At 52.2% G+C, this 24,939-nt stretch overlaps 1 protein-coding gene across 2 annotated transcripts; it reads right to left on the bottom strand.

Moving 5' to 3' along the window:
- Positions 1-3,775: 3,775 nt before the first annotated feature.
- On the bottom strand, positions 3,776-24,801 carry SEMA3B (semaphorin 3B). Of its 2 annotated transcripts, none has more exons than XM_036739457.1 (18): positions 24,397-24,801; positions 17,949-18,163; positions 16,391-16,548; positions 15,241-15,303; positions 14,676-14,795; positions 14,414-14,507; positions 13,914-14,033; positions 12,491-12,636; positions 11,675-11,792; positions 11,465-11,534; positions 11,121-11,265; positions 10,495-10,714; positions 8,809-8,900; positions 8,684-8,725; positions 7,746-7,903; positions 7,403-7,458; positions 7,056-7,195; positions 3,776-5,251 (listed from the first exon to the last, which is right to left on the bottom strand). In XM_036739457.1, the coding sequence occupies exons 2-18, from the start codon at positions 18,040-18,042 to the stop codon at positions 4,790-4,792; spliced, it is 2,298 nt and encodes a 765-aa protein (XP_036595352.1). In that variant the 5' UTR covers positions 18,043-18,163; positions 24,397-24,801; the 3' UTR covers positions 3,776-4,789. The 2 variants fall into 2 exon arrangements, with proteins under 2 accessions (XP_036595352.1, XP_036595353.1); XM_036739458.1 differs by having other exon boundaries at positions 3,924-5,251; positions 17,949-18,157; positions 24,397-24,527.
- Positions 24,802-24,939: the final 138 nt, after the last annotated feature.

Genomic DNA, 24,939 nt, shown 5'->3' with positions numbered 1-24,939 from the left:
AGTCTTGAGCTCAGCCCAGACGGGGTTATATTTAGAGGAGGCGGGACTAAGTAGGGTAGGGGCAGAGGGGGCGAGAGCAGTCGGAAGTCCCAGGAAAGGCAGTGGGGCACATGTATTCTGGCGTGGGAGTGTGGAATGGTATCGTAGGACAGAGCTGGAAAGGAACCAGGAGATCATCTCTCAGGCCCCCTCATCTTGTGTCTCAGGACATGGAAGAGCAGAGAAGGGGAGGCACTTGTCCAAAATCAGCGGGTTAGGAAGTGGCAGAACTGGGATCCGCAGCCAGGCCTGGTTCCAAGGCCATTCCTCCATTACATCACATTACTTTTGTCTCCGCTGCTGCTCAAGGTGATGGTGGGTGGTGGTGGTGGGGGGTGTTCTGTCTCTGAATGTGCCCATTTGTTTTTGCTGCAGTACAAACTGAAGGCAGCTGATGGTGACATTCTGCCCCTTGCCCAGAGGGTCATGGGATACCCCAGAAATGTTCCATGAGGGGCTGGCCCCAGTAGGAGGGCATCACAGGACACGCTGTGCCTTACTTCCTCCAAGTTCACCATGATCTGGCCAGTTTGGCCCCACTCACACCCATTCACATGTTCTCGGGTACCCAGACATATAGCTAACACTTACATAATGCTTTACAAAGCCATTTATACATATTGTCTTTGATCCTCACGACCACCCTGGAAGGTAGGGACTATTATGATACCCGCTTCAGACATGAGGAAACCGAGGTTGAGAGTGTTTGGAACATCGCCCAGAGTCTCTGACACAAGATTGGAATTCAGGCCTTCTGGATTCCACGTCCAAGCTACCACCTAGCTTGCCTCATCAGATGGAATCATAGGGTTTAGAGCTCAAAGAGATCTTAGAAATCACCTAGTTCGATCGCCCTGGTTTTTATACATGCAGAAACTAAGCTTGTAAGATATTATGACTTGCTTAAGCAGCAGAGTCAGGATTTGAACTCAGGGCTTCTGGTCCCAGATCCAGTGCTTCTTGCCTAGATTGCAATGGCCTCCTGATGGTCTCTCTGTGTCCAGAGAAGATGTTCTGAACCCATTTTTATGTCATGGGCTCCTTTGGCTGCTGAAGCTCTTCTTAGAATGTTTTTAAATGCATAAAACAAAATATATCGAATTACAAAAGAAACTAAAGGGTAGTGAAAATGAAGATGTCATTTTTCCCATCCAAGTTTATAGGCCCCTTGTAATCTATTTGCAGATCTCTTGGGCAGCCCTTCTCCAGAATCCATCTCATTTGGTATATGCTAGAAGAAGCTGTGGTGAGGGGAAGGAGACCAGGCATTTTTGTACTCTCATACATGTCCTCACCCTCCCAGCAGCCAGGCCCAGGGAGCCTGCTCAGCATCCTCTGGATGTCTATGTGGATAATCTGTTACCAGATGAGTCACAACTGGCTGTGTTTTCATTGGGCACTGACCAGGGGTGTGTGGGAGAGACATAAAGCTATAACATGAACAGGGCATTGGAGACTGGTGACCAGGAAGAGTTACCATATGCAGGGGTGTGTGTGTGTGTGTGTGTGTGTGTGTGTGTGTGTGTGTGTGTGTGAACAGGACAGGACAGTAGCACCTTTTGCTAGCAAACTGTAGATCCCCAAAGGTCATTCACGCACACACACGACAACACTCTTAGGGTTGTATTATTGCAAAATAGTCTTGCACACCCACATAAACACTCTAGCAGGCCATGTATATACACACTTTCTGCAGAGAAATACCCAGATCACCTACATTCACACAGATACAACTTTACACCTGCACATCCACCTGGGACAACCAGCCTTGGTATTTCTCAAAGGCCTTACAAAGTTTCAAGGAGTGTTACACCAAGAACCACCGAGGCACACGCCTCTACAAACATCAACATGTGTGCCCACACTTTCATATGTGTTGTGCTACAGTCCCCTTCTCATAAAATCCTGGAATGTCAGGGCTTAGAGGCAACTTGAGAGACCATCTTGTCCAAGCCCTTTGTCGTACAGAGGGGAAACAGGCCCAGAGAGGTGAAGGGACAGGTCCAAAGTCATACATATGGACCATAAGGGCAGATCTGCAGCCAAAACCCAGGTCTCCTAACTTCCACCCTGAGGCATCCTCCCCCCTCCACCCCCACTTCATCAGCAATGGGGAGAGACAGAGGGTCAAAGAGAGACTGGGTCCCCTCTAGAAAATACACTGGGAGAGTGGACATTGGGAAGGATTAAGTCTCATACACAAAGACATCCACATAATAACACATTTAAATATACATAGAATTACAACCAGATCCCAATGAATATAAATAAGGAGTCCCTGAAGTGGTTGCAGGTGTTTGAATTGGCACTATTTGAAGTAATAACTTTGTATAAATTATTACATGCACAATATATTATTGCATTATATCTTACATCACATACGTGATTTATGACATATGCATTATAATGCAGACGTATAATTACATGGAATTTCTATCCTATATATTATAGCACACCATCAGGTATGTTAGTACAGTACATATGATTCTAATTATGTCTGGTAATTGATTCGACTCAATGAAACAGGCAGTGCCAATTCAAATAATGCGACCACTTCAGGGGGGTGTGTCGTTCTCACTAATAGGGACCTGGGTTTAAACCGAGCTGTGGGAGCTTGCACATACAGAGACACACAACGTGCCTTGCCACACACATGCACGTACGTACACGGAGATAGGACCAGCATACAGACCTCACACATATCCCCACACACGTGAACACGTAGACACGTAATAATAGCTAGCATTTACGAAGAGCCTGATGGGTCACAGAGACCGTGCTGCCTTGTAGCCCAGAAGACTTGGCTTCCGGCACATAGTAACACATAGTAACTATGTGACCTTGAATAAGTCACTTGACCTCCAGAGATGCTCTGAGACTACAGTTGCAGAGAAGGTGCTAACTTGTATTAAAAGAGGCTAAGTGTAGTCATCTGGGAGTTCTCTATATTAATGAAATCATAAGCCTAACCATCCATCCTTTGAGGTTTGCAAAGCGCTTTCCATAGGTACGTATGTGGGTAGTCATATGCAAACATTTAACGCCTTGCCCACAATCAGACCCACCCATGAAGGGGAGGAAGAGTGGGGATTCTTCCCTTTCTCTCCACCCCAACTCTCGCTTCCCTAGATCACTGGACTAGACTCCCAACAACTTCTGTCAGATTCCTCGTCCCCTCTCACACCTCAAGGATGAAGGTTGGAGAGAGTCAGAGCTAACAGGCTGACTCCAAGGTCACTCCCAGAAGTGATGCTGCAAAGTATGAGCCACAGCCCCCACCTGGCTCTGTTGTCTTCATATCCAAGCATGTGAGTACTAAGGTCAGTAATCTGGGGTTCCTGGTGGGTTGTCACCCCTCATCCGTACACACACAGATCCTTATGCTACAACAATGTGTGACCATTCAGTTCTGTGTTGAGGCTGACCTTCTCACAGCTCTGCCTCATTCATATCCAATTCACACCCAAGTCAAGACATCACCCTCATGATGTCATTGGTCTTCAAGAATGAAGGATGAATGACAATAAGAACAAAAAGCCCTAGCAATCAGCTTTCTGAAGAAGGGAGAGCAAACCTCAGGATCACTGACCACGTTATCAAGTTTGGCCAACTTACTAGACTTGGAGCATCTCTAGAATGTGCTCCCAGTGAATCTCCAAACCTTGACTGGGAATCTGGATTTACATGGAACCTTAGGTGGCCCTTTCTGTATTATCTATGCACACATGCACGCATATAATAATAATAATAATATATTGCATTTATACAGTTCTTTATACTTTCCAAAGTACTTTCACATCTGTTAGTTCCCTTGACCCTCACAACAGCCCTGTGAGGTAGGCAGGGCAGGAATCATCTCCATTTTACGCAAAAGGAAACTGAGGCCCAGAGAGGGGAAGAGACTGACCCTGGATCACACAGTGAATTTATGGCAGAATTTGAACCCTGTCCAAGGCTGTCCCCTGTAGCCTAATGCCTTCTCATGTACACACATCCACACACAGACACACAAACATATACACACAGTCACTCGTGTGATCCCCACAATTCTTTGTGGTCCCTAGCACAGAAAGGTAGTGCTCCCTCCTTGGCTCATCACCTGGTGGTTGTATTAACTTCATACATTTCCTCCATTCCCCATTCCTGCCCCATAATCACTCCGTATCTCCTGCTCTCTCCTCTCTCTGTTTGACCTCTAGCCTCAGGGGGAAAGTTCTCAGCTTGCCCTATGCTTTACTTAAGCCCTAAGAGATGGTGGTTTTGCTCTTTCCCAAGGCTGGGAGGTACAGTTCTCCCCCATACTCTCAAACTCCTCCTCTCTCAATGGCCTGGAACTGATTGTCTAGTCCTGGGACACTGGGGTGGTTGTTCAGTGAACCTACCCAAGCCCCAGGCACTGCCAGCTGGAAGCTCGCTGGAAGCAGGAAATGAGGCACTCAGCAAGGGTATGTAGATGACCCCAGACTACCAGCAGGCCCCCGGTCCCATCTCTGGCCCCTCTTGGGGTTACATTCATTGGTTACGGTCTGTTAATAAATATATCAGTGGTTGTATCCCCGGCTCTGGGCCCCCAGGGCAGGGAGATTGAAAGGGGACCCCCTGCCCCACCAAAAGGCCAGTCTATTTCTCCTGGGTCCCCTTCTCCACATCAAGGGGTTGAAAGGTCCCCCAGTTAGTCAGGAAGCAGGACACCCAGCTTGGTCCCTTGGCCCTTCAATCCCCACTGATGTCTGGGGAAAAGGTGGTGGGATCACCATCGGGCTGCACTTCGAGGTCCCCGTTCAGCCCGAGGAGGGTCTGGGGGATGGGTCCGGCGGTTCCTCCCTTTCCGCTTCTCCTCCAGATGTTTCCACTTGTGTCCCTTTGGCCGAGGCCCCAGGGCTGAAGGCAAACGGGGCTCCTTGGCGCTACTCCAAGATGGGGGGCACATAGGGCCTCCCCCGCCCCTCCCAGGTGCGTCCACCAACTGCAGGAAGTCTCGGTACCAGAGCTTGTGGCTAGCAGGAGACCCTGCCCCCATTCCCTGGGCGTCCTCACCCCTGGTCAGCTGCTCAGCTTGGTGGGCACCCACCACACGTAGGCTGAGCCGCCTGAGGGGCTGGGTGAAGCCATGCTCCGTAGCGTGGCAGTGGTACAGTCCAGCATCCTGGGGGCTCAGGCTGAGGAGGAGCAGGCCCCGATCTGTCTGGATCACTCGGTCGTCCAAGTGAACCTGGGGATCAGAGAAGGTCATGCCTTAGAATGTAGAATGTTAGAGCAAGAAGGGCCCTTCAAACATACAAGCCAGAATGTGCAGGGTCCTTAATGGTAGCCAGAATCAGCATGGTAATGATCATAGCTAACATTTACACGGTCCTTTAAGCTTTGCAAAGGGTTTTGCATATAGGATCTCATTTGGTCCTCATAACAACTCTGTGAGGCCTGTACCATAGGTATTATCACCCCCATTTTACAGATAAGGACATTGAAGCTCAGAGAGGTTAAGAGATTTTCCCAGGGTCACACTGCTTCTAAATGGAAGCTTAAAAGGTCCTTAAAACATAAGAGTATCAGACCTGGAAGGGTCCTGCCTCAATCAATGAATATCTCCTAAGCTCCTACTATGAGGCACCATGCTAGACGCTGGAGACAGAAAGACAAACGATGAAGCAATCCCTCCTCTCTATTCGGAGGAGTCAAGTACATTTATGAATATATCCAGAATGCCCAAGAAAGGAGGGGAAGGCACTAGGGTTTGGGGGTCAGGAAGGGCTTTCTGTAGAAGTTAGCACCGCTATCTTAGGGACCGTGTTAGATGCTCTGCAATTATTGTCTCATTTGAGCCTCGCAATGACCCTGGGAGGTAAGTACTATTATTCCCATCTCACATTTTAGGAAACTGAGGTTATGTGACTTGCCCAGGGTCACACAGCTACTAATAAGCATCTGAGGTCGGATTTGAATTCGGGTCTACCTGACTCTAGTCGGGGCACTCTACTCACTGCACCACCTAGCGGCCTAGGGGAAACAGAAAGTAAGCTCCTTGAGAGGATGGATTGTTTTGTTCTTCACGTTATACCCCTAGCACTCAGCATAGTGCCTGGCACTTGGTAGGTACTTGATGAATATTTTTGGATTGACTGAGTCTGTGAAGCAGAGGTGAGGGGGTGTGTATTCTAGACATGAGACGTGGGGCAAGCAGACAGTGCATGAGGGAAAGAGAGGAGGCCAGCAGACACTCAAGGCAGGGGGATCAGTTAAGACATCCAGGCAAGTGGTGAAGAGGGGCCAAACCTGGGTGGTGGCTGTGTGAGTAGAGAGAAGGAGGGTTGGATGGGAGAGATGGTGTGCAGCTAGAAACGACAGAGTTTTGTCAGATGATTAGACATGCGAAGTAGTAGAGATGAAGAGATAATGCCAAGGTTATGAACCCTGAAGACCAGAAATATGATGGTACCTTCAACAGAAACAGGCAAATCTGGAGGAAGAGTAGGTGTTGGGGGGAAATTATTATAATGAGTTCTGTTTTGGACATGTGGATTTTCAGGTATCTCTGGGATATCCAGTTTGAGATGTACAAGAGGCAATTGGTGATGAAAGACTGAGGTTCAGGGGAACCATGGGGGCTGGGCATCTAGATCTGAGTCATCTGTACAGAGATGATGATTAAACCCATGGGAAGCTGACAGAACTGAATGAGACAGAGAGAGATGGTGAGGCAGAGGCAGAGACAGAGATAGAAAGAAGAAAAGAGACCCAGAACAAAGTCTTGGGGTACATCTACAGGTAGGATATGGATAGGGCATAGAATATTTGAGCTGAAAGAGAATAACAACTCACATTTCTAGCACTGGAGACTACAGACTGCTAACATCAAATGGAACCTCAGACATCACCTGGCCCCATCTCTAAATTTTAAAGAGAGGGAAACTGAGCCCCGCAAAAGGGAAGGGAACTGTCCAGCTCGTGCATGTCAGGTCAGGGTTTGGGGTATCACACAGGAGAGTGATGCCAGGCCCGATGTGGGGTATGCTTACCTGGGTTCGGGGGCTATCACTTGCCCGCTGGTAGGTCCACAGCACTTGGGCCTGCAGGGATTTGGGCTGACATTCGAGGAAGATGCTGCTACCTTCAACCCCGAACAGCTTCTTCTCCAGCAGTGTTTGGCGTGGAGGGTCTAGCGAAGGGTGCACAGGGGCTCAGCCGTAGCTTGGGTCAGGAGGATTTGTTGGGGTTTTGGATTGGGATGGCAACGGAAGGGGTTGACTATGGGGATAAGTTGTGTGGTTCAAGGCCTAGCCTGTCAGGAGCCCCCTCATGCATAGTGAAGGCCTTAGGGCTTGAGGGACTATGGGAGGATAAAACTGACTTAAGGGTCACTCACCCCCAGAACATAGTATGTTAGGGTCCCCATTTCGAACATCCTGGCGACGATACCTCCTAAGGGGAAAGCAGAAATGTGGGTAAGTCCTTGGGATGCTGAGGCAACTTTTGGTGTCAAGCCCTGCTCCGCCATAGCCACAGCCCATGAACGTGGTAAGTGGGAACCACACCCCTGGCCCACTGGTTTGTACCTCCCCATACCCTTGGCCCCCCAGCCTCCTTCGTACATTGAGTCACAAGTCTCTGGTTCTCTGACCACCAGCCCCCTGACTTCCATCCCCTCTGCCCGCCAGCCCACATCTCCCCCAATCCATTAGTACATCCCTTTCCCCAGGACCCCACACCTCTTGGTATTGGGGAGGTAGCGGGTACAGGCAGCCCCGTCCCAGGCACAGTAGGGATCTCGGGCCAGGCAGCACTCGGCGCAGGCACGGCCATAGGCAGCACATCGGTGCAGGGGCAGCTGGGAGAGGGAGCTCTGGGAGGCCACATAAAGCTGGTGCTGGGAGTCAGAGAAGGGAGAGAGAGAGACGGAGCATCATTATCAGCGCCAGCACACGCCCAGTCCAACCATATGGGAAACTAGGCCCAGAGAGAGGAAGAGGCTGACTCGAGCTCACATGGCAAGTCAGTGGAAGACGGAACTGGCCCAGGAGTCAGCAGACCTGGGTTCTACCACCTCATTTTGGTAAGCCTTAGTTTTCCCATTTATGAATTGGGAATGACGCTGGCCCTATATACTTTGCAAGGCTGTGAGTTTTAAATGAAATAACATAAATAGAGCATGTTGGGTGGTGCAAAGCATAGAGCTCCAGGCCTAGAGTCAGGAAGACCCGAGTTCAAATCCAGTCTCAGACACTTTCTAGCTATATGACCCTGGGCAAATCACTAAACCCTGTTTGCCTCAGTTTCCTCAGTTGCAAAATGAGCTGGAGAAGGAAATGGCAAACCACTGCAGTATCTCTGCCAAGAAAATCCCAAATGGGGTCATAAAGAGTTATATATGACTAAAAAATGACTAAACAACAAACTTTAAAGTGTACAATGACCACTACTACTAGTAGTACTACTACTACTACTAGTAACCATCCTCAGATAACCTAGCTTCCAGTCCAGGAATATTGGCAGGTATAGACACTGGAGAAAACATGGCCACTCTGGAGGGCAGCTGGTGGCTCCTGATAGCAATGAGGTTTGCACTGAGGGGCCAGCCCCTGGGAAGCTCTGGAGACCCCAGAATGAGCCCTGCTAGAGACCCCTCTTCCCCATCCCGGACACTCACCCTCTTGGAGGAGATCTGCATGTTGGTGATGGCTGCAGCATTCTGGAAGGGAAAGACACTGGGGTCAAAGCAGAGTGGGGGGCCTAGCCAACCAGGGCTACGTTGGGGGAATGCTGCCTTCTCACCTCAAACACCTGTAGCTCCTCAAGCAGAAGTCCCTCTGTGCTCTGCCAGCTGTCCTTGGGTACTGAGATCACCTTGAGGACTGTGCCAATGTCTGCAGGAGAGAGTGGCAATCTGGGGCTGGGCCCTCCTGGTGGAAGTGGGGAAAGAGCCACACACGCCACATCCCTCCATCTTTGTCCACTGAACTCTCTTATCAGGGAAGCAGGTGCTTTCTCTTCAACTTACTGTCCATGGGACTTGCCTGGGGGGCTGTGAGAGGTTCTGTCCAGGGTCACACAGACTGTAGGTGTCAGAGGCTGACCCTGTACCCAGGTCCTGGAGGCTGGCTCTTTAGCCACCATGCCAGGCTGCCTTTCACATACTGTTACAGTAAATTACTGCTGAATCGAATTGACTGGATTGGACCGGAATGAGTTGGATTGGATCAAACTGAGCTGAATAGGGAGGAGGGGAAGGCACCTCTCTTGGATCCAGCTGAGTCTCAGCTGTATTACGAGGGAGACAGAGAGAGAAACCTTTGAACATTAGAGCCAGGAAGGAGATGAGACCATCAAACCCAATCTCCCCTCACTCTGCCCCAAATCTACAGAGCAAGAAACTGAGGTTCGGTAAAAGAGAGTCTTCCCCAAGGTCATCAAGATGAATTCATTCCGTTGGCACTTAAAATTTGTATTACACAATTACTTTTATCTCTCTCTCTCTCTCTCTCTCTCTCTCTCTGTCTGGGGGAGGGAGGAATGGAGGGATGGAGAGAGAGAGAGGGAGGGGAAAAGGGAGGGATGGAGAGAGGAAGAGTGAGGGAAGGAGAGAAAAAGAGAGGGAGGAGAGAGAGAAAGAAGGAAGGAGGGAAGAACAGAAGGAGAGAGAGAGAGAGAGAGAGAGAGAGAGAGAGAGAGAGAGAGAGAACAACGCGGGAAGGTGCTAGGTTAGCTCTTCCTCTAAATGTTGACACTGTGAGTTTCTTCTTTCTGTGATCCTGTGACTCTTCTATCACTGTGGGGAAGGGGAGTTAAAACAAGACTCAGGGGCAGCAAGGTGTCAGTTGGCCTGTAGTTGTGAAGACCTGAGTTCAAATCCAGCCTCAGCCACTTTCTAATCGTGTGACCCTGGGCAAGTCACTTACTGTCTGCCTGCCTCAGTTTCCTCAGCTGTAAAAGGGGGATGATAACAGCACCTAGTCCCAGGGTTGTTGTGAGGATCAAATGAGATAATATTTGTAAAGTGCTTGGCACATAGTAGGTGCTTAACAAATGTTTATTCCCAGCCGCTTCAGTGTGGCCTGGAGGAGTCAGATAGGGCTTCATAGGGAAGGTGAGGCTGGAGTCCCGCTCAGAAGAATGTGTAGGCTTTGAATGAGGGAGAGCAGCTCCAGCCAAGGTGTGGAGGTGGACACAAACCTGGCAGGATTGGGGTGCAGAAGATCACACTGGTTGAGTGGGAAGGGCACGTGGGTGCGGCCACATCAGGGAGGCCTCGAATTCTAAAGCTACTCTTATGGACGAGGCGAGAACAGTCTTGTTTCAGGAGCCAGGGTTTGGATCCCAGATCTAACGATCACTGTCTGTGTGACCTTGAGTCAGGCCCTTCCCCTCGTTTCTCCCCCCTTTAGTGAAGGGGTTGGATTTGATTCCCAAAACTCCTTCCGGATATATAGCGTCTATGGGAGATTCAGAAGGAGCTCTGACCTGTGCCAATGAACAGAACGTCGTAGTGGCCATCAGCGGCGGCCACACGGTCAGCAACAATCTGCGTGAAGGTGTAGTTGGTGCCGGTCCGGAGGAAGATGGGGCGCCCGCCGACAGGCAGAATGGGGTTGTACATGAGCGGGTGGTTTCGGGCAAACTGGATCACATCATCTGGGAAATCCTTGGTGGAGCCGAAGGTGCCAAAGGTCTTGCTGGGACACTGGGGAGGCAAAAAGGCCGTGAGGGCAAGGGGAGCATCAGGGCAAACAACCACCCCCAACCTCAAGAGCCCCTGGCCTAGGGGGAACAATGGCCTGACCTCAGGAAGCCCCTGTTCAGAAGGGGAAGTCATAACCACCCCTTGCCTTCAGGAGCCCTTGGTCTGAGGGGAAAGACAGCTTTGCCCACCAGGATCTCTTAATCTGAGGTGAGATACAAGCCCTGCCCAAGGGGTGGGTTTAAGGTTTCCAGAAGAAGGTGCATTGTGAGCAGGGCCAGAAGGAAGGTGGACTTCAAGGAAACAGGTTGTGCAAAAAGCCGGGGTGGGTGGGTGATGGGCATCTAGTCAATGATGCTTTGTCCTTCCCTCCCCGCTTTGTCTGTGCCCCTGGGAGGCCAGGACCTACCATGCCTGGGCGAGGGTAGGGTACCCGGCCCTGGTAGGACACCCACTGGTAGTTGGGTCCCTCCTTGTGGGCAAAGGGACCCAGGAAGGCACGCCGAACATCATTCATGCTGTACGCGCAGACTGCCGAGCCCTGGAACACACTGCTGTTGGGAGGACAGTGGCAAGATCCAGGTTAGATATATATACATGAATATGCATGTGTGTGTGTGCATGCGTGTGTGTGTGTGTGTGTGTGTGTGTGTGTGTGTGTGTGTGTGTGTGTGACACTCCCACCTTCCCTGAGCTGCCCCCAAACTCAGTCCTGCTTCCTCCTACTCCCATTTCCCCGGGAAAGGCTCTGACCTGGAGGTAGAGAAAACAGCATAGAGCAAGGGGCTCCTTCGATCCTTTGTGGGTAGCAGGAACACATCACCTGTATGAGACATGGGGTCAGTGAGCCCCATGAGTCTCCAGCCCCCAGGACCAGAGCCATGGTCCAGGCCTTCTAAGCCCAGCTCTAGGAGTTGCCCCCGGGGCCCATCTCGGACTCCACCCCTAGGCCCAAGCACTCACGAAGCTCATCAAAGGCTGTGTCACTGGTCCCATCCACTCCAGGCACAGAGCAGACCAGCCGGGCCTTTAGGAACGTAGTCCACTTGTTCACCAGGCTCCGCTGCCCTCCTAGGTCATTCTGAAGTGGCAGAAAGGGAGGTAGGGATCTTTGAGATACGGTACTCCAACCTCCTTGGCCCCTGTGTCCTAAGGACTTGCTCATTCATCCTGGAATGGCTTGGCCAAATACGTATGGATGGTGTGTGTGAGTATGCATGTGTATGGCCGCCTATCCCCAAGTCTGGTGGGTACATGTGAGAGTGTCTATGGATCTATTTGTGAGCATGAGTGTGGTATGTGTAGATTTATGGGGTGTATCTATGTGTGTGTGGTGTATCTGAGAATGACTCTGTCTATCAGTGAGTATAATTTATGTGTTAGAGACAGCCAGGTGGCTCAGTGGGTAAAGCACTGGGCATGGATTCAGGACTAGCGGTGTGGCCCTGGGCAAGTCACTTAACCTCCGTTTGACTCAATTTCTTCTTCTACAAAATGGACAATTTAATTATGGCACCTACTTTCTGAGATTATTGTAAGGATCATATGAGATAACATTTGTAAAGCACTTTGCAAACCTTAAAACACTATCTATCTATCTATTTGCTAGCTGTCATTATTATCATGTGTGTAAGTATATATGGATGTGTGTTTCTTTGTGTGAGGGTGAATGGGGTGCATGCGTCTCTGAGAGTGACAGTGTGTCTCTTAGTGAGTGTGACTATGGGGTGTGTGTGTGTGCATGCGTGCGCGCACGGGCACACAGATAAAGGGACTCACTCTGCAGATCTGGCCAATGCGGGACACCGACACCCTGCCCAGGCCTGGGCTCCCCTCCACGGCCACCTCCCGGAAGAAGAAGTAGATTTTGTCATCGTCAGGATTCTCGCTCTCCGGGATCCAGAAAACCTTCACAAATTTGGGCTCTGGGCCCCAGGGAGGGGTCTGGTCAGTATCCTGGAGACTCCTCCCTCTCTTCTTCCCAGGGGATCCCCACCCCCCTACCCCCATCCCAGCCATCTCTACCCCCACTCCATGCTTTCTCCTTCCAACAGAGGAGGCTGTAAAGCAAGGATTGGACACTGGGGGGCAGCACTAGCCCAAGGCTCAGTCTGGCTCACTGATCCCCCGGCAGCCCAGACTACCAGTTCTCTTTCCAGTTTGGCTTCCCTCACCCCACACAAACCCTCTCCCTTCCTCCTTTCCTGAACGGGGATGTGTGTGTGTGCATGCATGTATTGGGAGCACACAGCTACATGCGTGCCTCTGTATATGCGTGTCCATTAACACTCGTGCTCATGTAGATGTAACCCTTTACAATTTAAGCAGCACTTCATTACAACACCTCTGAGAGGCGGAGTGAGGGGGGTGGGCTAGACAAGCTCTCAGGCCCCTTCCGGTTCTGACATTCGCTTCTGCGTTCTAAAGTCCGTTCCAGCTTGGACATCCTGCGCCTTAGCATTCCTCGCTCTATGGTCCCTCGGTCCCTCCCTCTGGGCTCTGACATTCTGCGTTCTGAGTCTGAAGGTCCCTCCCAGAGTCTTTGAGGGAGGCACAGTAGGGATCAGTGTTGTCCTTTTATAGTTGAGGGAAGGGAAGGGACTTGGCCAGGGTGACGCGGCTATAAAAAAAGGGCCAAACTGGCACTGGACCTCTGGTTTCCTGACTCCCACTGTAATAATAATAACTGATAATACCTAATATAACTGATAATATAATGATAAGAACTCCCATTTCCATAGCATTTTAAGGTTTGTAACCCTCTACGTTCACAGCCAATCTGTAAGGCAGGTCCTGCACCCATTTCTCAGACGAGGAAACTAAGGCCCAGGAGAAGGGGAGTGATCTGCCTAATACCAGATGGCTACTTAGTGGTAGGGCTATGATTTGAACATGGGCCTCGTGACTCTTGGTCTTCCGGGGCCCTTTCCACTCACTCTGCCTTTTAGAGCCCTCTCATGCTGGTTGCTCAAGACCCTTGCCATTGATTTTTTTTTCTTTTGGCCTGTTTCTTCTTTCACCACATGACTCATATGGAAATAGGTTTTACATTTGTGCACACCTCTAACCTCTATCAAATTGCTTACCATCTTAGAGAGAGGAAAGGGAGGGAGAAAATTTGGAACTCAATTTTTTTTAATGAATGTTAAAAATTGTCTTTACTTGTAATTGAAAAAAAAATAGAATTTAAAAAAACCCTTACCATTGAGCCATCGAGAATCATGTTGCTCTGTTCGGAGGTTGGGGCGCCGGCCAAGGCTTCGGAAGATCGTGAAGTCCCGGCCCATGAGGTCTGTGGCTACTCCGGAGTAAAGTTCCTGCCCTGGGTGTGGGAGAGTGGACAAGGGAAGATAATAGAGGGGACTCCATTGTTTGGGGGAGTTTGGAGAGGACCTGGGGCAATCTAGGACATCTACAGAAGCTTGGGGAGTGGCGCACAGGGGATGAGAGAAGCCTGGAAGTTTTAAGGGTCTGTGGGAGCCAGGCAGGGTCTCTGGGAGGTTATGGGGAATGAGCAGGGATGAAGGCTGCCACAAGGCCCAGGGAGTGTGTGTGGGATGACCTCAAGGGCTCCCAGGACAATTCAGGGGATAGCAGCCCAGCTTCATTCCTCCCTGGGCCCTTCTCCCTCCCCTAGCCAGTGTGAGGCAGGTGAGAGTGCTCCGTGGGGATTCTGGGAGACCTCAGGAGCTCAAGCCTTACCCACAAGTACAGAGGCTGCCCGGTGCTTGGGATCATAGGGGCTCTTCCCTTTTCCATCCTCGAGGCTGTTTAGATCCAGTTTCAGCATTGGCTCCTGGGAGTGGGCAGGGGGGAGATGGTTCAGAAGTGTCTCCTGACCTCTCCCCACTTTGGGAACATGTCCAAGGTGAGGGGTGAAGGAAAGCAGCCGCACCCTCAGACCAGAGTGTTCTCCAGCTTGTCCACCCCCTCTATCCCAACCCTTCCCAAACCTGATCCTCACCTCCATCCGGTACCCAACTTCCAGGAAGCCACAGACAGGATGGAAAGCCCCTGTCCCACAGACGTACAAGTGAGTTCGGTTGTAAGGTTGAAGCAGTTTCACGAAATTCACACACTCAGCCTGGATAGGAGGGGAAGACAGAAAGGATGTTGGGCCCGAGGTCTTCCTCTCCTCCAGCCTGCAGTCTCAAGGTGCACAAGTCTGAGTTCAGCCTCTCCCTGCCCCGCCACCCCCACTCCAGCTCATCAGTCACACTTCTAGACGGCCTTAATGTTTGGGATGAGCCCTCCCCCTCAGGACACCCCTGCCCTCTGAGACAGACAGGGTCATATAAAGAGTAGGTGACTTGAAATCACGTCTTCCAAAGGCAGGTTTTGGGTTTGCCCACACCTCTCCCCATGACTCCTCCAAGGGATGAGGGCGTCTGGGCAGACAGACCAGGGCATCCCCCTCCCGTGCCCGCCAGCTCAGTCTCCCTCTCTGGGCATCCCAGAAGACACTGAGACCCTTCTCTTCCTCGCCCCTCCTTATCTCCCCAAAGGGCCCGGGCCAACTGGGCACTCACACTGATGTCTTTGCCAGCCCAGTTACATTCCTCTCGCCACTCCACAGGCGCCGGCCAGGCCAGCTGAGCAGGGATGGGGGAGGGAGGGAAGAGAAACAGAGGGAGTCATCAGACGGGCTGGAGAAGGGTACCCTCTGTCTTCGAGCTGGAGCTTGGGGTGGAGTAGAACCTGTGGGAGAGTGTTCCTCCCTGGGTAGTGGTGGTATCTCTGAAGGGAGGGGATGTGTCTCCCAGAATATGAGACACTCTTTTCTTGGGGGGAGGAATCTGTTTTTCAGTAGTAGGTTAATATCTCTGCAGAGAATGTTTCTTCTGGGGGAGTGTCAATTGAGAGGGAGGGAGTTTCTCTGGAAGGGGGTACATCAGAGGGGCTGTGTCTGTGTTTGGGTAAGTTATCTTTGGAGGGGGATATCGTTGAAGAAATTGTATCTAGCTTGGGGGGGGGCATAGAAATCACTCACTGAGAGCAGAGAATGTGTGTCCTGAGGGGATACATCTTTGAGGGAAGTATCTCTGAGGAGAATGTCTCCCGAGTTTTTTGTGTGTGTTGGTGGGAGGGAGGGTTTCTTTGGGAGGAAGGAGGAAATGTCTCTCCTGTGGAGAAGTCTCTGTAGAGAACGTTCTTCCAGGGGCTTATCTTTGGAAGGGATATCTATAGGTGGAAAGAGAGACTGTCTCTCCCTGGAGGTATATCTGGGGTGGGGGGATGCTTTTTAGGAAGGACATCTATGGCAGGAAGGCAGGAATATCTCTCCTGGAAGATGTTTCTGAGGGAGAGGGTTGGCTTCTGAAAAAATATGACTTTAGGGAACCCTTTCCTCTGAATGTGGAGAAGCTCTCTGCTGTAGGGCAGGGTGGGGCAGGATCCTGAATCTATTGGGGTGATCCTAACTCGGTGATCCTATGCTCTTTCCCAGGGGATAGGTCTGGGGAAAATGTCTCTGCTATGGGGCTGTATCTCTTGGTGAGAGATGCCAACAGGAGGAAGGAGAAAATGTCTCTCTCAGGATATCTCTGGGAAAAATGTCTTTCTAGGGGAAAGTCTGTTGCGGGATCCTTGTCTCTAGGGGCAGAGAATGAGGCTGCCAGTGGTAGGGATGCATCTCCAGAGACAGACACTTCTCTGGAACATGACAATGTCTCTGGGTACCTTCTTGTCCTGTTTGCTGATGTTATCCAGGCTGAGGGAGGCCACATAGTTCTGGGCACCCACAAATAGCCTGCCACGCTCCTCGTCCAGCATTAGAGCCTCATAGCAGCAGGTACGGGGCAGGGAGAAGGTGCGAAGGCCATGCCGGGCCCTGAGCTCTGCCAGGGAACATGAGGGAGAATTTGAGGATAAAGGGAGAAGGTGACACACAGAGCAAGCATCGGGCCTATGGTGTCTGATGGTCCTACAAGGCCAGATTTCCTTTTTCCTGATAGCTCTGGAGCCTGGAAACTTGGACACCTGGGTTTTGAATCTAGCTTGGATGGCGGGAGCACCTTGCTTTTTGGATGGCCTCAGTTCCCATTCACTTAAGCCTCAGTCTCTCCTCACCCACTTGTCTTCCAGGCCTTTCTGTACCAAGGATCACAGATTCTGGGGTGGGGGTGGCATTAGGCAGAACCCCGCACATACATACACAACTATAGAGTCATGGGGGAAATGGCCTGTAATTGACTGCCAGGCCTTTGGTGGACAACAACTACCTCAGAAATAGCCTGGGGGGGGGGTGGCAGTTTGGGGCTGGCCTGAGGAACACTGAATCCATCCTTCTTCCAAGGAGATGGCCAGGAGTGTATTTCCTACCCCTTCCCTCTTCCCAAGGATGTATGTGTGGGGTGGTGTTGGGGGCCTCAGATCCCTGACCAGCTCATCCCTAGCACAGCTCACAGGCTGGGGTGCTGAGGCCTCCAGGGAAACTAGCCGCCAGACACTGCTGCCTAGCAACCTGTGGCCCGACCCCTGCTCAGGACTGGCTGCCTCATGAGTTCTCAGGGCCCTAGGAAATCCTGGGAAGAATAGAACACCCCTTCAGTCATCTGAAAGAGAGACACGGCCTTGCTGCTCCCATTTCTGTCCCTGAAATGGCCAGGGTGGGGGTTCAGAGTCAGGGCAGAGGCCAGCAAGAGTTAATGTGAGACCCCACAACAAAAGAGGGCCCCAGGGAGGGTCTCTCTTAGTGTAGACTCAAAGGGGGCTCTCAGTCCTACCCAGAGACACCCCCAAGCTGGGCAGAGGACCCTGCATCCCCCTCCCCCAGAAGCAGCTCTCTCTCACTATAGGCACTGGGAAGCCTCCCACTGAAGGACCCTCTATCAAAGGTCAAGGACTCTCTATCCCTCTTCCCCTTCCCCTGCTACACCTCCAGGTACACACACTCAAATATACAGATATGTGAACGCCAAGGCACCAACCCTGGCACACACAGTCTGTGAAACACACACATACACACACATACACATATACACACAGCTTTACAAGCAGTTACACCCATGCACGTGCACTTCCCTTCACACACGTATATACAATTATATATTCCCAGAACTTAGTTAGATGCAAGGTTGTATTTGCACACACAAAGAGAAAGTTACACAGTTATATTCACATTTTGCAATGCGCTTATACAGACATGCACTCACAGCCACGAACACAAGCAGTTACACATTGACACAGAAACACATCCTGGCCCAGACTTGCAATCCTCCTGTCAGGTGCACCCTACCTTGGAAGGAGAGTCGGAGGCGAGGGGGGCTGTTGGCTGGGCCCCCTTTGGCCCCCAGCACCAGGGCCCAGAACAGGGCCAGGGCCGGGAGCATGGTGATAGAGACTAGGCAGGTCTTGGCCCCTTGGGGTCCCAGGGAGGCAGAAACGGCAACCAACTCGGTGGGGGAGAAGCAGAAGCTCCCGGGGCTGAGCCTTGGACTCTGACCTCTGGATCTAGAAAAGAAGGAGAGAGTCAAGGAGGGAGGGAGGGAAGGAGGGTAAGAAAAAGGGAGGAACCAAAGGAGAGAGAAGACAGGGTGAGAGGGAGAAGGAGAATAAAGGGAGAAGAGAGGGAGAGAGACTGAGTGTGTGAGTCCCAGGGGATCAGATTACAGCCGGTTTGGGCGCTGGGGCAAATACAGCCACATTCCAGTTGGCTTAGCCCCTTCCTCTGAAGGACACACACACACACACACACACACACACACACACACACACACACACACACACACACAGAAACGGGCACACATGCCCCCACCAATATACTCCCATATACATATACAGGTAAGTAGATGTGCGTGCACTCACAGAGATGCATGTGTGTGAACCCACCCATATACTTGGGCTAGCTGGGAGCTCTGAGGAGCCAGGAGGCTCCTGGGATTGACCCCCAGACATTCTTTAGAGGTCATCCTAGTTTGGGGGGGCTACATCACACCCATTCAGCTACCTGGCTCCTTCATCCCTTCTGCCACAAATGGTACTTAACGCCAAGGAGAGAACGATGTGTCTTTCCACGTATGTTCATGTATGTGTCTTTCCACATATGTTCACGTGTGTGCGTAGGGGTTAGGGGAATGGCAGCCAGGGTGATGATGGGCCTGGACTCCCTTGATTACCACATGAAGACTAGGAAAGGAAGTGGGGGTGTCCACCTGGACAAAGGAAGACTTAGGGCGGAAGGACATGATAGCTGTCTCCAAATATTTGAAGAGGGATTAGATTTGCTCTGGTTAGTCCCCGGGGCTACAGCAAAGAGAAGTGGAAGCTGCCCAGGCAAATTTAGGCAACGATGTCAGGAAGCATCTTAAACTGAACAAAAGGGAGGTGGGTCACTGAGAGGAAGTGAGCTCCCCATCTCCAGAGGTTTTCCGGCACAGGCTGGATGGCCCTGTGTTGGGGAGGTTGTAGTGGGGACTGGGTTGGGTTAAATGGCCCCAAGGGTGCCAAAGTAAAAAATTCTGTGATTCTATGTGCCTTTAAGGGTATGTCTACGGACGAATAGAGGGGTGTGTGTGTGTGTGTGTGCGCGCGCGCGCGCGCGCGTGTGTGTACATGTGTTAGGGTACAGCTCTATATGGGCATATGTGTCTGAAGAGCCAGAGAAGGGGTGAGAGGGGGCCTACCCAGGAATCTCTGAGGAGCCCCATCTTCAAAGGGAGGTTGGGAACCTGGGATACGGGAGGTCTTTACCAAACCCATTTTCCAGAAAGAAAAACTAAGGCCTGCCAGGAACTGGAATAGAATGTCAGTGTCCAGGCTTTCAGGTTGGGCAGCGGAATTAGTCACTTTGCCTTCTGTTGGCCCCAAGTCTCCTGATTTCCCCCCTCCCCACCCCAGTCCATGACCCTGGCTGAGTCTTCCCTCCCTCTATCTCCAGTACTGCCCTATTCTCTCTAAAGGGGGCAGGGGAGGGGGGAGGTCAGTGTGTAGTCTCAAATAGTGTCTCTCTTATGTCACCAACCAGGTTCATAAGGGATTGGGACATTAAGTGGGGGGCAGTAGGAGTGTGTGTGTGTGTGTGTGTGTGTGTGTGTGTGTGTGTGTGTGAGATCATACAGACTCAGCACAGGGTTCTCACGTCCACAGTATGGGGGGCATGGGGGTTACTGAGCTATCCCCCTCATTGAGTCACCATCCCTTCAATGAGCTGTGCCCTTACCCTCACTGAACCTCATTCTTTTCCCTGTGACCATCCTCCCCCCACGCCAACACACTGAGTCCGTCATCCCTTCCCTCGTGCCCACCCCACAAAGCCTCTACTGCCCTCTCTGATCCCCATCAATGAGACACGAGAAACCAGAAATGTCTCAACAATTCCTTTGAAGCAAGAACTGCTCCCCCTCAGAGGCCCCCCACCCCTACCCTGCCAAGCTTAGTGGGGTAGGAAAAACCCAGGCTGGGAATCTGGATACCCGAGTCTAGGCCGGGCTTTTTCATGAACCATCTTGTGAGCCTTGGGTCTTCCCTTTCTCTGGGTCATAGCATCTACAGCTACAAGGACTCAGGGGAACCACCTGGTCCAGTCCCTTTCCCTTTTAGCATTGCCATTATTTAGATCCGGGTCTTCAGACCATCAGCCTGTTTCCCTTCCACACTAGGCACCCCCCAAACTTTATCCCTTGTATCACCAATGGGGTATGACTCCCACCCGTGAATAGGAATCTTCCCCATGGCAGAAGCACCTGTTTCTCCCCCAAACTTCCCTCCTACCCTCCCAGTATTTTCTGGGGGGGGAGTCACAGAACCAATGTGTACCTCAGCTCCCTGGCCTAACAAGAAGGTAGTGCCCCAGAAACACTGAGGCCTCTTCCTTCGGAGCCCTGGCCTTGGCCTGCCTTGCTTGGCAGCAAGCACCAAAACGAGGAGTAAATGCCAAGCTAGATAGGGGCCGGGGGAAGACGTGCGCTAGGCCCAAGGATGGTCCCTTCCTGGGCACACAGAGAAAGCTGTACGTGGCTTCCTCCTATCCCCCAAGAGCCTGTGTTTGTGGATGGCTTCACCAGCTTCCCAGTCATCCGGCTGGAAGCCCTGGCACCATCTTTGACCCTTTCATCCCCCTCACTCCTTGGAGTCAATCAGTCACAAGTTCTGCCATTTTTACTTTTGCAAAAGCTCCCCCCTTACTCTCTGCTTGGCCTTGGGGCTCTCAGTTCTTAAACTAAATAAACAGCTCACCACACTCCTCTCTGCAAGAACATTGAAGTAGCTCCCCATTGCCAAAGCAAAGCAAAAGTCCTGAGCCTGGCATTCAAGGCCCCACCTTTCCTGCTTTAGCTTGCACTACCTTCTTTCCCCTCCCCTTTATTGCCAGTTGTTCCCCAATCTTGTCCTGCTCTCCGACCTCACTCCCCAAGTTTGGAATGTTCCTAGGAACATGGATCTAGAACTGGGAGGGAGTTCTGAGGTCATTGAGTCCACCCCACCCATTTTACAGGCAAGGAAACTGAGGCCCAAAGAGGCTAAGTAAACACCGGAAGGTAGTAAAGGTACCTGTGACTCCCAGGTCAGTACCCTTTGCACTGTACCCTCATTCTGACATCAGTGACAAGGAAAACCTTTCTCCGCCTTCAGGGGAGGAATCTTGCTCCTATAGAGTGAGCCTGCCATGACCTCCCCTTCTCCACCCTGCTCCAGTCTCATAGCACTTTGCCCGATGTGCTATCAGGCAGGCACTTACCACCACCTCCCTCTTATCTTGTTCAGTTTTTTTGTTCTCTCCCTCATTAGACTGTAAGCTCCTTGAGAGCGGGGCCTGGGTCCAATCCCCCAAACTGCTTAATAGGTGTTTTTTTTAATCTAATTGAATCTCCACCCACTTCGCCAATGGGTATGACCCCCTCGAGAGGCTCCCCTCCCTGGGGGTGGGGTGCTGTGCCTGGCCTTAGATGCTCTTGCTAGGGGTATGGGGAGGAGTGATGAAGCAGCCTGGCCTAGTCTGAGCTCCGGAACACTGGGCACCTCCTGGGGACAGAACTGGCTGACAGAGTGAATGCCTCTTGCTAGGGCCCAGACTTCCATCTCTGCCTGCCTAGCTGGCCTGGGAAAGGGCTGGGGGGCGGGAGAAGAAGGGGAAGGGAACAGCCATTTCTAAAGCACCTCCTTTGTGCCAGGCACTGTGCTGAGTAAGCACTTTGTAAGAATATTTTCTCCTTTCTTCTTCACTACGACCGTTCGAGGTAGGCCGGCGATTGATCTACTCAGGGCCCCAGAGATGCTGCCCCTCCACCCCCTTCTCTAGCTTTCTCTGTCCTCCTCAGGAGAGAATATCATCTGGGAAGAACAGAATGTAAGTGCTAGAAGCACTACCTCCCACTTTACAGATGAGGAAACTGAGGCCCAAAGAGAAGTGGTAGAGTCTGGATTCAAATCCATACCTACGGAATGTTTTGACTCTAAGTCCTGAGTGGTTTCCATGTTCTCACTCCTAGGGCACTGAGGTCAACCAGGTGGTGCAGTGGACAGAGCACTGGGCCTGGAGTCCAGAAGACTCGAGTTCACATCTGGCCTCAGACTTACTAGCTGTGTGACCCTGGGCAAGTCACTTAACCCTGTTTGCCTCAGTTTCCTCATCTGTAAAATGAGCTGGAGAAGGAAATGGCAAACCACTCTAGTATCTTTGCCAAGAAAACCCCAAATGAGGTCATGAAGAGTCAGACTGAAAAGTGACAACACACACACACACACACACACACACACAGAGCATGACCTCCATGGTCAGAGAGGGTGATTGCCTTGCCTGTGGTCACACAGCTAGCAATTCAATTCCATTCAATAAACCCCTATTAAGGGCCTGCTACAGGCAAGGCCGGTGGATAAAAATACCAAAGAGGTGTTGGAGGCTGGAAGCCAGGTTTCTCCTGGTCTTTTCCCTGCAGCTGGGTCAAGGGTACAAGTGGATTAACTGAGCTGTGGTAGAGCCCATGGGACTGGGCTAATTCTTTTAAACCTAATCTATGGCTGTTTGGGGCTCTTAGCTTCCAGGCCCCCACCTCCACCCCACCCTGGGCCCCCTCAAGGCTCCAGGCTCCCTCAGAGATCAGGACATTTTAAGCTCTTTCCTAAGACTACTTTTACTCAGCTGCCTCCTCCAGGATTGGGGCCCCTATCCTGATGGGAGGCCAATCCCTCCCCTATTGCCACCCCCCAAAACAGCAGGGAGGGCTTCTTGTCTAGGGGAGGCAGGGGGGTTGAAGGACTCAAAGCTGTGGATGGCCCTAGGCCAAGCCTGTCCCCTTGAGACCTCAGTGCCTCCAGGGGGTCTGGAGGGACTGGACAGGGTGGGCTTGGGGAGCCAGGGCTACCGAAGGACAACAAGTTACATAGTGAAGTTTCCTGGGTGGGTGGATCTGGTGACAGGCAGGCTGCTGGGAGCTGACTGGGGAGGGCGGTCCTGGGCTTGGGAGGGAAGCTGGGTCACCCGACAGTCACCCTGGTGACGGGCGGGGCTGTGGCCTGGGCACTTCTCTGGAACATGGGTATGGATGCAGGGCACCCAGGGCAGGACAGGGCAGGGCAGCTCTGCCAGGGGGGCCTGACTCCAGGGAGGCAGGGACCCAAAGTTACAGCTCTGTGAGCTAAACCCCACCTCAATTTCCCCCCTCCCAAAAGCTAGCAGTATCTCCATTTTCATCTCAAACTACCACCCTCCACTCCTGCCAGCCTCCCCATTATGGAAGGAAAAGAGCCAATGATTTGGAGACAGAGGCCTGAGTTCAAATCTTACCCTGCTACTTATTACCTACTTGGCCTCAGTTTCTTCTTTTGAAATGAGATAGTTAGACTCAACTTCTAGGGTCCCTTCCAGCTCCCAGTCTAGGTTCCTATGACTCCCCTATTCAGCCTTCTGGCTTCTAATGCTCAGAATCCAGGGAGGCACAGACCCAGCCACTGCTTCTTCCCTCTCTGTTACAATCTTTCACAACTTTCTGCTTCCTTAACCCTTTCGTCCTCTATGCCCCTTCCCCTGGTTTACAGCCCCCTCCCCTTATACTTTTTCTCCTTGTTTTTCTTCTCCCTACAGCCCCCTTCTCCCATGGCTCCTTCTCTCCCTCCCAAACGTTTCACAAGCCCCTCTCCAACGCAAGGCCCCAATATTGTCCTCCCAGCCTTTACCTCCCCACAGCCCCCTCCTCCATCCATCACTCTTACAGCCTTCTTCCTTCATTTGAACCCCCTCCTCTCTCTGCATATGACCCTTCCCCTGGGTCACAGCCTTTACAATGCCATTACCCCTTTACAACCACATCTCCTCTTCCCACCTCCCCCTCTTCCCGCAATTCCGTGCTGGGGTAAGGATGTCCCAGGATGGTTGGCTTTGGGGTGGAGTGGGGGGAAGGGAAGGCCCAAGGTTGTGTGCTTGTGAGCTCCGGGTCACTGAGCCCAGCAGACGTAAATAAGGCTCCGGTGCACCTCCACCCCACCCCACTCCTGGCCTCTCCCATCCCTTTGGGCTCCCCTCCCCTCTGGCTCAACCAAGTTGGCCCTGCTGTCCTAGGGAGGACCCCGGAGGGACTGGGTACCAAGCCGGCCACCTGACGCCCCCCGCCCATCTCGGGACCCGCACGGGATAGGCACGGACTCGAGATAAGCAGGCGATGGGCACTGCCAGTCTCGGGGGTCCGGATTGCACTTTGGAATGAGGGGTTTCGAGAAGCCCTGCTCCCCCGGCTCCCGTTCCTCCTCACCTGCCAGCGCTCTTCTTGAAGCCCCCGATGGGGAGGGGCGGGGTCCACACCTCTGGCCCTGGCCCCAGCCCTTGCCCTGCTCGGACTCCGGCTCGGACTCTGACTCCGACTCCGGCTCCGACTCCAGCGCCTGTGGCGCCTCGGTAGGTAGGTCGCTTGGTGGCGGTGACAGGGCAGCCCAGAGGAGGCGGCCGGAGGCGGGGAGCAGGGAGGGGAGAGAGGGGTAGGGGAGTGGAGGAGGAGGAGAGGGGAGGGCGGGACCTCGAGCCCAGCTCTGGGGCGGGGGAGCGGGGGGGGGGGGGAGGTGCTCCCGGCAAACTCCGGCCAGGGCCAGAGCCACGAGGCCAGGGAACCGGGAAGGCGGCCCGTGCCGGAGGAGTGCGGCCGTGGGGAGGACACGCGCGCACACACACACACACACGCACACGCACACGTATGCAGCCAGCTACTCAGCCACTGACAGGCACAGGCCGATACACAAATCGACCTGAATCCTTGGACCCAAGCAGGGCGGGACGGGCGGACACAAGCACACACAATTAG

This window comes from Trichosurus vulpecula, chromosome 9 (assembly GCF_011100635.1).
Source record: "Trichosurus vulpecula isolate mTriVul1 chromosome 9, mTriVul1.pri, whole genome shotgun sequence".
NCBI lineage: Eukaryota > Metazoa > Chordata > Mammalia > Diprotodontia > Phalangeridae > Trichosurus > Trichosurus vulpecula.
This window is presented reverse-complemented; position numbering and strand designations above follow the sequence as displayed.

Excerpts from the sequence above, each read along its gene's own strand:
- SEMA3B (XM_036739457.1), bottom strand. The coding sequence starts at position 18,042 with ATGCTCCCGGCCCTGGCCCTGTTCTGGGCCCTGGTGCTGGGGGCCAAA. Across the intron at positions 10,715-11,120 it reads CCTACCCTCGCCCAGGCATG|TGTCCCAGCAAGACCTTTGG; the intron begins GTAGGTCCTGGC and ends TTGCCTCCCCAG. Across the intron at positions 7,904-8,683 it reads TGCAGATCTCCTCCAAGAGG|CACCAGCTTTATGTGGCCTC; the intron begins GTGAGTGTCCGG and ends TCTGACTCCCAG.